General features: G+C 44.0%; 1 protein-coding gene across 14 annotated transcripts in view; it reads left to right on the top strand.

Annotated features, from left to right (window-relative positions):
• celf5a (cugbp, Elav-like family member 5a) overlaps nucleotides 1-16,584 on the top strand; it is a 193,251-nt gene extending 176,667 nt beyond the window's left edge. For 2 of the 14 annotated variants that reach the window (XM_037115192.1, XM_037115191.1), the window contains exons 7-12: nucleotides 706-850; nucleotides 9,771-10,013; nucleotides 10,280-10,372; nucleotides 12,130-12,273; nucleotides 15,078-15,241; nucleotides 15,682-16,584. In XM_037115192.1, the coding sequence (XP_036971087.1) occupies nucleotides 706-850; nucleotides 9,771-10,013; nucleotides 10,280-10,372; nucleotides 12,130-12,273; nucleotides 15,078-15,205 (753 nt within the window). In that variant the 3' untranslated portion in view covers nucleotides 15,206-15,241; nucleotides 15,682-16,584. Of the gene's footprint in view, nucleotides 1-705; nucleotides 872-9,767; nucleotides 10,014-10,279; nucleotides 10,373-12,129; nucleotides 12,274-15,077; nucleotides 15,242-15,681 lie in introns of all 14 variants that reach the window. The other 12 variants (XM_037115199.1, XM_037115198.1, XM_037115187.1 and 9 more) reach the window with 9 other exon arrangements.
• Nucleotides 16,585-16,973: the final 389 nt, after the last annotated feature.

Genomic DNA, 16,973 nt, shown 5'->3' with positions numbered 1-16,973 from the left:
GTTCCACCACTGAATGCATTCTGTTTGCAAACCGCCAGCCCAGAACCAGGCCTAGTGGCTTATGACTAAATTATAAAACAAAGCATATTTTGGACTTCTGGCTGAACGCCAGGCCACCAGCAGCCATCATAACAAATACATTGTAAGAAAAATTAGAGATGTGTCCAGGGGAAAAGCAGAAGACATCTGTAGGATATCTACACAGCCAAACTGGTGTTTTGTGAAGTTTGGCAATTGTCAACGGGAAAAAAAAGCGTCGCACCACTTCTGCAAACTTTGCCTGTTTCCCGAACACGGAGATAATGTGCACATGTCAATGCCTTGATTTGTATGAACCCAACAGACAGCTATTAAATCGTTTCTGCAGCTGGTGACAGGCTTCCTGCTGGGAGGATAGACAGATTCACTAAACATAGGTTGACAGGCTTCTTTTTTCTTCCCTTTCTTTTATTCCGCTCTACTTTCTCTGTACTTCCCATGCACTATCCATCCATCAACCTCAACATACATCCCTCCCTCCGTTCTACCCTTGCTATGTTTCTCCCGTCTTTGTCCGACTCCTTTCCAACTTACTATATTTTTCATTACCATCTGTCCTCCCCTCACCTCTCTCGCACCCCGTTCTCCCTCATGCTCCCTCGCACACGTCCCCCCCACCCCCACCCTACATTCCTCCACCCAACTCTCCGTGTCCCTCTTCTTTAGCTCATGCAGCAGCAGGCAGCCATCATGGCAGCAAGCCACGGAGGTTACCTCACGCCCAGCGTGGCCTTCCCCACCACGCAGATCCACCAGATGGGGGCGCTCAACATCAACAGCCTCCCACCCACCCCCATGACCCCGGTGTCGGGTGAGTTTCATCAAACCCTGGGTGAGCACTTGGTTTCATTCCCTTTCCTCTTGCGAGTGTGTGTGTGTGTGTGGGGGGGGGGTGCAACAAGCCGGGACTGTTGTATGCTTGTGTCAATGTCTGTAAGTGTGCGTGTGTGAACATGTCGTAGGTCAGCTTGTGTTTTTTTTTTTTTTTTTATAACGTCTGTATGTATACGTGCATGTGTGCGCTTGAGTGAGAACAAGGAAAACAGAGCTGCAGCGAAGGCCAAGAGGAAGTGGGCCTGTATACTGGTAAATCCAGAGTTATTCCACCAGAGAAAGAGACACAAATATGGAAAAATAGATTCAATGGGATTTGCATGTTTATGCTGTTTGTGAATGCAGAGGATATTTGGGGATAGTGGCAGCAGAAAGAGGGGGAATATCAATAAGTAAGTTTACAGATAAGGCGCTAATTTCCCAGTAGTATTTTGACCTTGCGCTTTGAAGCGCTCGTGCATGATCTGCATGCGCTTGGTTTTGTTTTCCATAACAAACAGCTCCTATGCAGATACATTACAGAGGAAAGGGAAGGACTTTGAAATACCTACCCACTGCATCGCATTTGCTTATTCAGCAGCGCTTCATTTTCCTTGAGACAGAGGAAACTTCAAGATTCTCCGCTCGACAAAAAAGCGCGAGCCGAAATAAATAATACAGTATCCAAGTCTTTGTTGTGCCTCGCTCACCTACTTTGTCAACACTGCAGTATTGAGTTTTTTAAGGTGATGACTTTGGTAACTTTAAGCCAATCACTGTGAGCGAGCGAGCGCAACAAGGACTTATTTTAGATTTTTCTTTATAGCCATCATAGGGATTCAGCTCCTTACTACAAACTTGCTGCGCTATATCAAATTCTCTCTGCAACCGAGGTTCCTGTGGGGAAGAAAAATATTCTCTTAAGTTGGTATTCTGTTCACTTCTTCACCCACAGGCACAAAGAAAAGGACAGTTTTTATCGTACAGCTCCTGTTTGGCTCGGGCTTTACTTACAGTCAGTCGAATTAAAATGGAACGGGAAAAGGCGACAGACCAGGGTTGGAAATCAATGCGTCAGGAGCCCTTATTATTAATCACACGTGTCTCCCACCTCAAGCCAAGCAAACACATGTACGCACACATACGGTGAGATGATGGAACATGCCAGTGGACACACGTGCTGCATGTGTGCTGCACATCCGCAATAATTTCCAACATGGGGCAATATATCCAGAGAAGAGGCCCATTTGTCAAATATTCACGTTGATGTTTTTCGGTGCAAAGTGTGCACTTTTGGGCGGGCATAATCAATCAGAGACAATGATTAAAAGTGGAGCTCGGTCTTGCTGAGAAGCCTCTTATTTTGACGGGCAAGGCACTGACAGTGTGGCAATTCAGATCTTTGTGTTCTGCATGCATACCTGTAGTTTGCAACACAATAGTGCTGATGAAAGATAGTGCAACTGTATTGCAAGGGTGTGTGTGTGTGTGTGTGTGTGCGCGTGTACGTGTGTGATTGTATTATTTGTGCTGCTTTTGTGTCCTTTCTTCTAAACTGTAGCCTCTCCGAAGCCAAAATCAGTGCCTTATTCTTAAGTGAAATATTGCTGGATTTTGTCAGATATTCAATAAAAGACGAAACAAAAACCACTTCTATAAAGGCAATTTCGTATCAGTTGCCAACACCGAGATCCAGGCGCTTGGCTTCGGAGAAGAAAAAGTACATTTGTGCCTCTGATCCAGGGACATAGAAGAGCGAAGAGGAAGAGAAGCGAGTGCCCGTACGTCTGCGAATCAGACGTATGTGAAGCGGCGCCATTTTTATGCGTTTGGACACGCTTCTGTGTGAGCTCCAGCTGACTGATCACCTTTGATTATTGAAGGAAATATATTATTAATCCTTGAGAGAAAGCATGGCTTTCGTGAATTTTCAAGAGCTATCATGAATACGAACTGTTTCATTTCCCCCTTTCTTTCTTCATTCATTAATTTGAGCGTGGCTCCCAGCAGCTGCACGAGTGGAAGTCTAGCTTGCTGCTTTGGTATACACAGCTATTTTCTCCCTCTCTCTTTTTCACACTTGTGGCTATGACTTATTTAGAGTTCATTGAAGGAATACATAACATTACTGGCAAGGCTGTCTGTATAAGTAGGCCAAGAGGCTCTGACACTACTGAGAGACTGTAGGAAGTCTGCCACGAGTCAGTGGAATAATTCATTGTAATATCAGAATCTGTTTTCAGGGTCTGGGAGCAGAGTGCTTCTGTGCTTCGACAGAGGTGTAATTTATGCATTAAGTTGTCTCATTAACCAAATTAGAGCTCTAAACAAATCTATAAATTCTGGCATTTGCCAGCTGTGGCAAATGTACAAAAGCATGAAAGGTAGAAAGGTTAATGTCCCCTTTCCTTCTAAAACGAGAGCAATTGCCTATTGATGGCTCGAACAGCACCTCTCTGAATTACACACTCCACTCTGCATTAACATAAAGCTCCAATAGTAGTCACCAGATGAAAAAGCCTGCCTAATCTTGGGGCAAATGTGTGACATTAATCTTTTATTTAAATGATCGGTATAACCTCTGCTACATGGGAAAAAAAACAAAAAACCTTGTTTGTGACAGGAAGTGGAAGCACACAGAGGCTCAGAGGTTAAGGGTGTTACTCTGAAAACAATGAGACATCCATTTGATCAACAGATGCAAGGCATTTAAGCTTGATGGTGCATAAGCCGTTTGCCAGATGGTTCAGCTGATTAGAGCATGTATCCTTACAATGATGCATGATGATGCTTTTTGAAAATAATGTTCACCAGGTGCTGCTCCCTGAGCGCCGCAGAAGAAATAAAAGTTAAACAAAAACAAGGGAGAGAGAGGCAGAGCCGGGGAAAAAAAAGAGAGAGAAAAAAAAAAAACAGGAAGAGAGGAGATGAGGAGATAAAGAGGGCGAGGGAGGAGAGGAAGGGAGAGGGATGCAGATCCCGCTGGGTTGTGCGTGGTGAGGAACACACGAGTGTCAAGGATGCTTTGTTTGGATGTGAGAAGTGTGTAATCAAAGTCAGTCTAATGTTCTGTTGCGCGGTGCCGCTCTGCGCCGACGATGTACATGCACAAGTACATATTACACAAAATATACTGCAGATGCTCCGCAGTGAGAGACGACCCACTCACAGGCGGGCTGGATGTGCCGCGACGCCCCCGCTGGATTCAGGCATGGTTACACCATTAATGCAGAGCACCTCCGTGGTGACAAACACCATGAGACTAATGAGCTGTTTGACATAGTGATCTTTCTCAATGTGCGCACCTGTCCGCCACGACGCACACGTATACGGTAAACAGACATTTGAGATCTAATGGGGAGTTTTAGAAAACAAATGCCAAGGCGAGGTTAAGGTTAGAAGTTAATTTACCAAAAATCAAACCAAATAAAGCGGCGCAGCAGGTTGCAACACAGCTCTGTAGTCTTAACAGAGCCGGATGAAACATCTAGGGAAATGAACATCGGTGTCTAAAAGATGGCGTGACCCTCTCCATCTCACTCTAGTTCCTCTCTTTAAGGTTTTTCCTCTTCCCGAGATTGCTTTCACAATAATTCCCTCTTCAAGGGCAAACATGCTCAGGTTCACAAAGGCTCACTGTCCCTCTGAAGTTTTCCGCCCCCCCCCCTTTCAGTTTAAATCAGGCCCATTGCATCAGAATCACAACAAATCCCAGGAGCCAAAGGAAAGAGGTACGCCTGCTCGTGGCACGCGCGACGCTCGCCTCTCGTCTCGGTCGGGCCGAATCTGATTTGTGTAAGCAAAAAAGCTGAGCCTCGCACGAGCAGCAGAGCTTCGCCAGCCGCCCAGCTGGTCTGCTCGGGGATCTGGAAAGTCAGGCACATCGGCGCGGTCAGTGCGTTGTGTGTACATGAGCCTCAAGAGTGAAGCAGACAGCACGAGAGGCTCAGTCGCATGGAGAGTTGTGTTGCCCGACACTGTGTTTAATACTGAAGGTTAACGGTCCAGGTTTCTCAAAGTCAAATCACAAGACTTCATTACTCATTACTGGTCATATTGTATGAATGAATTAAGAAGTATTTTGTCCATGTGTTGCTTCATCCACTCCTAGTACTTCTCAGATCTTCCTTCCACGACACTGCAGACCTGTTGCTGTATAGATTGTGGCTCCACTCGTTGCATCTCTCCTCACAGCTTCCACTTTTAGATGATTAGACGTTTGGTGCTTTGCAGGTGCTACGCATCGCCGCTAGCAGGTGGCTGAGCTCTTCATTGGACGCCGATCATTGATTTGGTTGATGTTTTTCCTCAAGAACACAGTGGACTTCAGTCGCTCAACGGTGTTTTTATTTACTTCCCCAAATTTTTACCTGTTTATTTGTTGAGGCAAGCCTCCACCTCAGCAGTCAGCCTTAATGTTAATTGGCTGAACAGAGAAGGGCTGCCACGACACAGAGAAAGTAAATAGATGTAAAAACAATCACATCATGGCTACTTTTGCAGATAGTCACGGTTTTAGTGAGAACCCACATTTTTGAATTTCATTTTCACAGAGATATTCGTTTTTATTACATGCGTTGTGATAGTATCAGGGGGGTCCATTTCATAGGGAGGGATTTCAACCACTACCCCTTGTAACTAACACAGTGCTGAGGGGCAAGAGGGCACTCAACAACAAGGCCTAAATAATTATGACTACATAAGCAACAAACAAAGTAAAAACAAACATTGTAGCAGGTTTTTGTCCTGGCACCAAATCGGGCGGTGGTGGTAGGTTAGTCACCGCCACCGTTGGCAAAACAAAAAAAAAAAATCTTTGGTTGGTCATTTCTTGCGGTGGCCTGGAAAATCGGTGGTGGCATCCACCTCCAGGATTAATATGCAGGAAAAACCCTGTGTAGTTGTGATTAATCGGGAGTTGAAAAAGCTCTGATAATCTGTTTCTTCTGTGTGGGTGTGGTTCGAGCAGCTTTTGATTGGCAGCGACCTCTCAACCGAGCAACTGTCATCGGATTCTGGTGGCAGAAAAACTGTGTTCATGTAGGAGTCCATCAGGCAGTCAGTCAAGCAGACTGACATGAGAAGTTTTCAGGGCGTATAGTGGAGTGACTATACATCGTGTCCTAGATGACATGATCGGTAAGAATCACTCATTATCTGACGCAGAGCAGATGACGCCTCGGTCGCATTTAAAACTGTGCTTTGCAGTTAAAAATGTGACAATGAACCACGTTTGTTTTGGAGAATGCATTTTTATGCGCTCCACCAATATTTATTAGCGATCCAAGGGGCCATTATGCAAAGTCGCATAGTTGTCTTGGTATCTCGGCTCGCGGAAAAAAGGTGCCCTTCCCATATTCAGATTTATTATTCAGACTTTAAGGACCCGACAGACATTTTCTCTTTGAGTCTAAATGCATCGCATTTTTTAAATCAGTTAGATGAAAGCATCTGTTTTGAGTGCTTATTGCTTGCTCCAGTGAAAGACAGTCCTTGTGCCGGTAATGACTGCACTCTCCAGTGTGGGTATAGCGTTCCTCGTTGATTTGAATGTATAATTAGCATAATAAATACTTCTGTCGCATTTGAAGACTTCTTTTTCGCGAAGCAATCATCAGCTAGGAGCAAATCAACAGTTCCCCCCCCCCTCTACGAAACGGCCTGCGTGATGAATGCGAATTCTGCTGCCACAACATAAATATACAGTATGTGACACACACACACACACACACACACACACACACACACACACACACACACACACACGCTGTTTAGCAGTGCAGACTTCTTTCTCGCGGTAATAAGAATGGAGAAGTGATAGTTAAGAGCTCGGCGTATAGAATATGTAATCTGCCGTCCCATTGCTTTGTGTTCGCCCACGCCGGAGTGGGGAACAACATGTCATTATTACAGGCCAATACGCGGTGCACGCACACACCGACACGCCACGTGTGTGTGTGTGTGTGTGTGCAGTATTGTGTGTACATTGTAAACAGGCTATGAATACAATTTTCCCACAATGCAAAAAAAGAAAAAACAAACTATGTGTCCACTGAGGTATAAAATGAAAATGTCTTGTTATTTTTCTAGCTTAGGATGGTAGGAAATACTTCCCCGTTTCAACTGAGGAGAATATTCTCAGGGCTGCTCGTGGCGGATATGGCACCTTTGTGACAGCGAGGATAAAGATAATGACTCTCTCTCTCTCTCTCTCATGTAATCACTGTTTTATTGGCTGTGGTGCTCTCTTATTGTCGTCACCACATATCATGTACCCATTATGTTATCCAGTTGGTGTATAATCCAGCTACTGTACTATAGTATTCAGTTTAACTTGCTGGTGGCCTGAAGATGACTAATCCTCAAGTACAGATTTCAGGTATTTGAGTATTTCTTTCTTTCTATTTTTTTTTTTTTTTTTTTACGAAATTTTGAAATATGTTTTACTTGACTATGTTACCATATACTTACTACGATTTACAAATTCTCATACCCTTTCTGTCTAGTAAAAACCATGTGTCACCAAACATATCAAACGTGATTATTTTACAGAATACTATGCCTTGCTGTAAATAAAACCACCCAAGTAGTTAAAGTGAGCTCATGCAGCAGTAATGTTACACCAAAACCACTTATATTATAGTAAACACTGACAGGGAACGTTTTTTTTTTTTTTTTTTCTGCACAGTGACCATTTTTCCTTTCGATACTTTACATTTTGCTGATAATATCTACACACTTCTGCTTAAAGGTGCAAAATGTAAGAACTGCTGAGGCTTCAGCGGCTCAAGTGGCATGAGAACAGGACTAGCTAGCTGGTTAGCATGCTAACTTCTGTAGATATTTTTGCAACACAATGCATAGATGTCTTCGTCAGATCTGTGATTTCTTCATGTTCCGTTGATAGTTTCAGTACAATTTTGGTGATTTATGGCACATTGAGGTATTTGAATGCTGGTCTTTTTTTACGCGTAGTTGAAAAGGGTACATTTGATTAGAGCATCTGATTACTTCTTTCACCAATGGGTGCTGTGTGTACATGTTTCATAGCTGCAATATAAATGCTGTCTTTATTGCACGTATGATTCTTCTGCTCATTCCGCCCCATGACATTTCCAGTATGATAACCTGACTGGACTCGCTGGCCCCAATCTGTTATGTTCTGTCATGCGCTCTGCTCTACAAAAGATGTCACGTCACACCGCTGACCCCAGAGCTTGTGCAATTGCATATAAGTTGGTCCACGCCACCACCTACTACTACCACTGCTACTCCCACTATCACTACAACTGCTGCACGCACACGTGGACGTGCACTCCCACAGCACTGCTAAGCCTTGGAAAATGAATTTGCCTGATGATGGAGAGGGTGCATTATCCGGCGGTACAGTAGAGTGCGTGTGGCCCGGGCAGACTAGCTGTCTCTAGCCCTCAGAATAGGAGCGGCGGTCTCCTGGGTCCTCGTAGGAGAATGGGCTGAAGCTGCAGTCTAATTCATCACAGCTCCGCAGGAAACAAGCAATCGTGGGGAGGCTTCGGGTGGGGGGGAAAAAAAAAAAAGGAAACCGGTGCAAAAGACACAACAGCTCTCGCTGGACCCTGGGCAATTCCCCTGGTCACTGCAGTTGCTGGCCTGACTGTCAGCCTCCTCATGACTGTAACGCTGAGGCGGGGAGAGGAGAGGGTGGAGAAAAGAAGAGAGAAAGTGTAGGTAAAGGAGGATAAAGGCAATTCCATATGGATATGTAGATGATATTGCTCGGTGGTGGGAGGTTTCGGCATTTGATATACAGCATATTTACAGTGGCATTAGCATAAGTCTCGGCGCGCGCTGTGTGTATACTGGATGTGATTGTTTACCCTATCTGGACCACCTCTCGCAGGAGGTTTCTTTGCTCAGGCGCCAGGTTGCGGGGATATGGCATGCTGGAGGGGTTTCCGTGACAACCTGGGCTTTTTCTGTCCAATCAGGGGGCTAGGGTTTTTTCCAGATTGAGAGGTGGTCCTCAGGGGAGCTGTACTTCAACGAGCTGGGATGCTTTGCCACGGAGCGGCCCCCCTTTTAGAGGGACCATCACACAGTGAGATTCTGCTCAGAATGGGTACTTTGATGTTCCCGGCATAATTGGAAACACTTTCCAAAGGAGGGTCTTTTTAAAATGCATTGAATGAGAGAGGACAGGGAGCATCCAATTTCAGTTCCACTCATGAAGCATCCTGCAACTGCCTTTCAGGCGTGTACCGTACACAGTGCGTTATGACCCACCCATTTGTCAAACTGCCAACTGTTGTTATTCCGTCTTTTTTTTTATTATTTTTTTTTCATGATGTGTAAAAGTAAGAGGCATCTTTGTGTTGTTTTTTTTGCCACCTGCTCGTTCAAGCAGATCTCCCTCTGTAATCTCCTTCTATTTAGTCCAGATCTTTTTTCCTTTTTTCTTCTTGTTCTCCTTTTTCTTTTTTTTTTTTACCCTCTCTCAGAAGTTGCATAGCGGTTTCATCATCTTGAGCAGTAGGAGCCAGCGGGGTATCGCACAAACACTACGGACAGGCTCATTTTTCACAGGTTGACTTCCCGGCTCTCCTGCAGGATGTGTCACGACTAACGGCGGATATGTGACAGACTCACGTCGCACCCGTGTCCTTGCATTAGAGACGAGATGTGTGTGTGAGTGTGTATCTGTGTGTGTGTGTGGGTGGTGTTTTTGTGCAAGTGTTTGAGCGTAGATCTGCCTGTGCCGGGGTACACGAGCAAGTGATTACTCTCTGTACATGACATTGAAAGCATGTCTCCGTGCACACTTTACCTACACGTTTTTTTTCTTTGTTTTTTTTTTACAGTATCATGTAGAGCTGCAGAGTCCTCGCGATCCAGTAACAGCGAACCTGTTTTTTTTGTTTTGTTTTGTTTTCCAGCAGGCCTCAGTTCTCCACCAGCCAACATCACCACCTCCGCCGTGCCCAGCATCGTCACGCCCATCGTCAACGGATTCACCGGCATCCCCCATCAGCCCAACGGACACCCCGCTGTGGAGACTGTGTACACCAACGGCCTGCCGCCCTACTCCACCCAGAGCCCCACCGCTGCCGACACACTCCAGCAAGCCTTCACCGGAGTACAGCAATACACAGGTGTGAGACAGGAATGCTCTGTTTGCTATGGTGAGATTTACAACACAAAGCCTTCAATGCTAAATGTGTGTCAGCCGCGGGGCGATAACCACTGAATGAGCGTCAGGCTGTATGCATTCCGACAGTGTGGGACAGAAACATCACAGAGCCTTTTGATTACACATGTTCTGCCTGTGCGATCGACCTTAAGCATCCTTGACACCATTTCTACGTGGGATCCCCCTATTTTTTTTTTTTACACTCGTTCTCCCACCCCCCCTCCTCCTCTCTCTCTCTCTCCCTCCGCCCCACTGCAGCGATCTACCCAGCCACCACGCTGACTCCCATTGGCCAGACACTGCCCCAACCACCCCAGGTCATCCAGCAGCAGCAGCAGAGAGAAGGTGAGGGTGAGAAAACATTATTACTTTTTTTCACACTTTCACACACGTCATCCGGTGAATTAGACACGTAAAGAAAAAAAATCATACATAAAGAACGTGTGTCCGAGAGACGAGTATTACTTTAACACATCTCATTCTCTGTAACCGATAAATACAGTAGAACGGTTGAGAGAGCAGTGAGCTAGAAGAGCATGAGGACGATAGAGCGATGTTCGTGAGACTTTATGGCGCTTTACATCTTGAAAAAGTGCTTTTTTTTTCACAAGTGATAATTAAAGCTTGTATGATAAAAGCCCTCAGTGTGAGAATAGCAGAGCTGCAACCCAGATGGAGAAAGACTCAAATGTAAAAAGTGAAGTTAGAAGAAAAAATGTGGAAGCTGACTGGAATATAAAGTAATGCACGGTGTGATTTTCCACGTACGTGACTGGCAGGTTCAATCAATAATGATACGTTCAGGTTGGATTGGCATTGTGTGACTCTCAGTTGGTAATTAGAAGGTCATTGGCTACGTCTTCAACTGAAATTTTAGAAGTAACTGTGTCCGACAGCAGGTGTAAAAGTATGATTGAATGTCAAAAGAAGCAATCAAGCCCTCATCATGTAAACGTCAGGTTGACATCTTATTTTTTAAAATTCTTTTTAGTGTTTTTAATTGATGTAGATTCAAAAGCACAGAAGAAAACTAACTGAGCTATACGTTTTCAAATGAAATGTGGAGCGAAGGACTGCTGTAAGGAAGGTAAACGTTCCACAAGGCAAAATCAAAACTTAGAAGAGCAAACGCTTAACCCCGTCCTCATCATATGTGATCAACACAGATGATTTTTGCAGGAGACTCCCTGTTTTTAAACCTTTCTCCTGCTGTGAGTGTGCTCCCGCCCTCCGCCTGCTCAGTTTGCCACTGAAAACTGACGAAACAGGTCCTGTGAAGAGGAAATAGCTTTCTTACATTTCTCTCAATTCTGGCTGTTGTTAAGCGTAGGCTGTTTGCTGATATACCAGAAACTCTCCATCTTTCTCACAGCGAAATGTTGGCAGGAATATGACCTTTGAGGAGGTGAAGAAAACATTATTATTTAAACATCATATATAATGCACATTTTCAGGTTTGGATTGTTATTTTGGGTGTCTACTAGAAAGGGTTTACGTGTTTCCATTCTTTTTGTCTCATACGGTCTACTGCTGCAGCACCTCGATTCGCTTTGGCCGTGCTGGGGACACGACTGAACTGTTGTAACATAACAACTTCACTGAAGCCCTGAAGTTACTTAATACCTTCACAGTATTGATACAGAACCTAGACCTGCTTTATACACTTAAAAAGAATGACAGAAAACAAGACTTAATAACTTTTCCACCATATTTAACATCTGGTTGGGTGATTGCTTTTGCAGCCCACTGATCAAATTACAGATAGTCGCCAGTTGAAGAACACGATCTGTCATCTGGAGTTAGTCTTTCATATTCTCATCTAATCTGAAAATCTTGTTGAAATTAAAATAGAAATATTTCAATCCCCTCTCAATATCTGCACAGCATCAGCAAATCAAATAATAATAAAAAAAAAAAAACTTTTCAATTAGTTTTTTTTTGTGTGTGTTTAAGAAGAGTTATGCTTTAGCGCTGATAATGTCACAGACGCTCCCAGAAATCTTTTTTCCTCTTATCTTGATTTAGTCAACATGAAAGACCGCGTAGATCAAAAATGACAGATTCACAGCTCTCAAACGCTTTCTCTCCGTCTCCGTCTCTGCATCCAGGTCCCGAGGGCTGTAACCTGTTCATCTACCACCTGCCACAGGAGTTTGGAGACAACGAACTCATGCAGATGTTTCTGCCCTTCGGCACCGTCATCTCCTCTAAAGTCTTCATGGACCGGGCAACCAACCAGAGCAAGTGCTTCGGTGAGTTAGTCACCAAGTCGAAGATGTCTTTATACGAGTGTGTACATTTCTGCTGACTCCTACGTAGATACAACTTTGGATGTTTAATTTAATTTGTTGGTTGATTTTTTTTTTAGCCACGGATTAAAACACAAGTCTGGATGCACAGGCCTCTACTGACATGGCTTCACTACCCATTTGAATTAATAGTTTTTAATGAAGTTTTTGCACAAAACAAGAGTTGTTTTTGCAGATCTCCTGTAGTTTTTCAGACATTTGTGGGTGCTGTGTTAAAAAAAAACAACAACTCACAGCTGAGGTGTGAAGCTTCGCAGTGTAAAGCTACATTTTCACAATAATGATTTATTTTCATATTCCACACCCAACAACATTTGTTATAAAAAAAAAAAAAACATTTTTTTTTTTTGTAGGTGCTATGGATTTGAACAATGTTAGACAGCAGCCAGACACACAGGACTGAATGATCTTACCCCTGACTGACTGACCTGAATTTGCATCTTGATGACTGTTGTGTTTTCGCGTCAGTGTGGCTATAGAAGGAAAAAAAAAAAAGGTGCTGAATACACGGCTGCAGAACTAGCGATGATGCAGTCGATCACAGCCCATGTCCTTATTTCTATTTGGCAGCCGTGTGACCTGGAAACCTCGAGGTGCTGTATCAGCATCCACATCACCGTTCTGTAACCCCAATATCTGTCAATACCCTCGCTGCAGAGGCTGATTCACACACCTCCACGCCTCCCCGTCCCATTTAGCTCCGTCAGCCTACACGCAGCAGCAAGCCCCGGGGCTTATACAAACTTTGAGGAGGCAGCAGGGGGATGGCGGCAGGGGGTGGTGGGTGGGTGTTGGGGGGGGGGGCAAAGGACAATTATGGATCAGCATTTGTTTTCACTTCAGGGAACCGCAGAACCCTGGGCAAAATTGATCGCCCGGTTCGGTCTCCCCGGGGGGACTTAATAACATATAAATTCATGAAAGAAGAGCTATTTGCAGTATTGATGTACACACTATGCATTTACAACATAATGTTAGGCCTGGGGAAGGAGGGAGCACACTGGTGTAATTAATCTGGAAAGGAGAAAGAGGGGATAAACTTAGATTGATGGTGTGCAAAAGACAGGGAAACAGAGAGAGAAAGCACTTGTAATGTGTGACAGGACCGAGCAGGAGGGCTTAGAGGCTCTAAGCCTGCGCCTCGCCTCGTCTCCATCTCATCTCCCCGCTCCCAGCCCGAATGTGTTAACCTGATGGCGGGTTAGGAGGTCACCTCCTTTCCCTGCCTCCATACTGTCTTCAGTCTCAGCACTCAGCCCCCTCCTCGGCGCAGCCCAGCCTTCACCCTAATGGGCCGACCCGGAGCCGAGCAGGCCGGCGCAGACATCTCTCCCAGGTGGCTGTGGACGTGGAGAGGCTCCCGCTGTTTTTTCACGGGTCATCGACTGTTCCTAATGACACCACAGACACAAGGGAGCGCATCAAGCAGGAGACACACTCCACTGCAGTTTCTGGTCACTGAGTCCTCAAGGCTTTTATTTTTACACATGATGAAAACAGGATGTTCAGCATGGATTTGAGGAGCGGCGCACCTCTGAAGACTTGTCCACTCGTGATGAACTGTGTTTGCTCTTGTTTTTTTGTTTTTTTTTCTGCTCGAACCACTTCACGCACTGATGGGCGAAGTCGTGTATTTCGGGGGCTTTTGAGGGGCGTCAGACAGCTGTGATGTTTAGAATGAGATTTAGGAGTTAAAAGCGGAGCATTTCATTGGGGCGGCCCGATCGTTTTATTGACTAGCGATGGGCTCGAGTCTTCTGATCTGATACAGATCACAGTGTGGATTACACAGGTTTTATACTTTAAATACAGTTTTGACGCACTTGTACTTGACTTGTACTTTACATCGTTACTTTTTTTAATTCTGATCATTCGTGGAAAATGAAATCAGCAATTAAATGTAAATCAGAATGTAACTAAATATGTTTACTTAAGTACTTAGTACGTAAGTAGTATAATTTCAAGGTAAATTAAACTCAGCATCAGTTTTTCAGCCTGACAGACGCTCCAGAATTTTTGTGAAATGAGCCTTTTTATGCTTTTCTACTTTATAATAACGGATTTTTGCTTGTATTCCTTTCTCTGCTGGTTGCCAGTATTTGAAATTTCCTCTTTGTTACTATAATTTCATAAAAAAACAAACGATTTATATAAGATGAGCGACGATTTACATCTTCTTATGATGCAATAAACCCTCCGAAAGCTGCACTTGCATCCTTTTCCTAACCCCTCAAACTCCGGATGCCTCCCTCCCTCCCCCACCCACATGCCTCGGCGAAAGATCACACACCGGCTTGATATTACATCTCTTCCAGACAAAAACTGTCTACCGCCAGACAACATCACAAGACTGATGCCCTCTGACAGTTACACTCCCATCACCTGTTGCACCTGGAGCCCCGAGTTATTTTAGCGGCTGCAAACAGTTGATGTGAAGCCGTGCAACACAATACCAACACACCAGCTGCACACTGCAGACATATTAAACTCCTGCGTTTTTCTTTTTTAAAACAACTTTATGGCGCGCTGTCACAGGCTCTGAGCATTTGGGCGCTGCCTGCCTCAACAGCACCATCTAGGCTCCGACGCTGGGACATATTTCTTCACGTCTCTCAGCCGGTTTCTTTTCCCAGCAGTCTCATCATCTCTAGATACAGACTTCTTCATGTTATATTAAAGCCTCATAAGTGTGTTAATTCTCAGTCAGGCAAATCTTGCTCTTGTGTTTGTTTTTGTTCATCTCTCAGGCTTCGTGAGCTTCGACAACCCTGCTAGTGCACAGGCAGCTATTCAAGCCATGAACGGCTTTCAGATCGGGATGAAGAGGTTGAAAGTCCAGCTAAAGAGACCGAAGGATGCCAGCCGCCCTTACTGACACAGCCTACTTTCAGTATTCATTGCAGCAGCACAGGTGAGCCCTCCCCCCTTCTGTTGAGGCTGAAGATTTATCCCTCCGGTCCCTAAGAGTCCGACATGTTGATGTAAGAGCTTATAGTTTTCTTTAGTATTGAATTTACCTTCTGTTCAGCCGGTGTGAGGCTCAATCGTTTTTAATGTCTCTGGAGATTTCTTGTCCTCACTTATAGAAACTATAAGGCTTGATTTCATATGCGGCACAGCAGGAGGATTAATTATAGGAAAATCTGTCATCACGGTGATTGACAAAGATTGATTGGTGTGCCACTGTGGGTTAGCTCTCTCCAGACCATTACACTGATATAATAGAGCCATATTGAACTGTCCAAAGTTTAAAGAAATGGATCTTTGGAATGACAGTTTAATGAGCAGTGAGATCTGAAAATTGCCTCTCTTCCCCCCCGCCCCCTTTCTTCTTCTTCTTCTATTTTTCAGGTTTTAGAGGACACGTGAAGTTATCTCGGAGGAGTTAAACTTTTTTTCTTTGAAAAGCAAAATATGTTTTAAAAAAAATCAACACATATGGAATTTTTTGAAGACATATCAGCATTTACTTATGAAGATATAGGTTATGGCAGAAGAAGACGAAGATGAAGGAGAAGAAGAAGAAGAAGAAGACGTGAAAAGAGGAGGAGGAGGAGGAGGCGCTTCACCGGGGGACTTAACAGTAACAGATGGCACAGTGCAAGAACGACGCGAAGAGAGAGAGAAAAAAAAAAACTGAAAAAAGATGCGACGAGACTGAACAACAGAACTTTTTTTCTTGTTGAGACTTGAATTGTTAATTAAGCAACAAACTAACAAACAAAAAAGCAGCAACAACAGATAGATTTCTATATACATATTATATACACATATATATAAGGAAAGAGGCGCTTGTGGCTTTTACTGTACTGGACAAATGAGGGTTAAAACTTGAAGATCAAGAAACACAGTGGAAAAAAAAGGAGCTTATTCTATACGTCCACTGACAGACTTTCTTTCTCTTTCCCTCTTTCTCTTTTTCTCTCACCGTCTCTCAGCAAGCGCAGAGCTATGACTCTTGGAGGTCACTGAGGTTTCCATTAACAACAGTAGAACTGCAAATCTTTCACCCCTAAGGGACCAAAGGACCAAACATTTTTATTGTTCTGAACAGTAATATATAGTATTAAATGATACTAATACTACAAACTACTACTAATAATATTACAAGTTAAACTTAAGAAGAAATTACTAGCTTCAGGTTGAAAAAAAAAAAAAGAGGAAAGGGGGTTTTAGTTTATTTTCCTTTTACATTTATAGCTACTGGGTTTGAGGATATTAAAACAAAACAGAAAAAAAAATGTATTAAAAAAATAAAGCTATACTAATTTTTAGTGGCGTAGAATATGTGGGATAGACATTGATTCGGGGCATGTTCAGATATGTTCATTATTTGCCACTCATCGCTTCACCGCAGCATTTCATCTCGGAGGTGTGATCTCACCGAAGGGAAAAAACAAAAAAACAAAACAAAACTTGTCTTGTTAGTGCCAAAAAAAAAAAGTGACACAATAACAGCCTTGTTGAGCCAAACGTGACCGATCCGAAGCCATGCGACGCCGTCTTCTGTTCCCATCAGCGTGCTAAATTGAGGGCAAGAGTAATTCCATGTCATCATTAAAGCCTTGATGTTACAGATAATCTGACCATAAAGCACTGTGGTAAAAGTGCCACCCGGCTGAGCTGGAGACGCCGCAGTAAAA

This window comes from Acanthopagrus latus, chromosome 11, assembly GCF_904848185.1.
Source record: "Acanthopagrus latus isolate v.2019 chromosome 11, fAcaLat1.1, whole genome shotgun sequence".
NCBI lineage: Eukaryota > Metazoa > Chordata > Actinopteri > Spariformes > Sparidae > Acanthopagrus > Acanthopagrus latus.
This window is presented reverse-complemented; position numbering and strand designations above follow the sequence as displayed.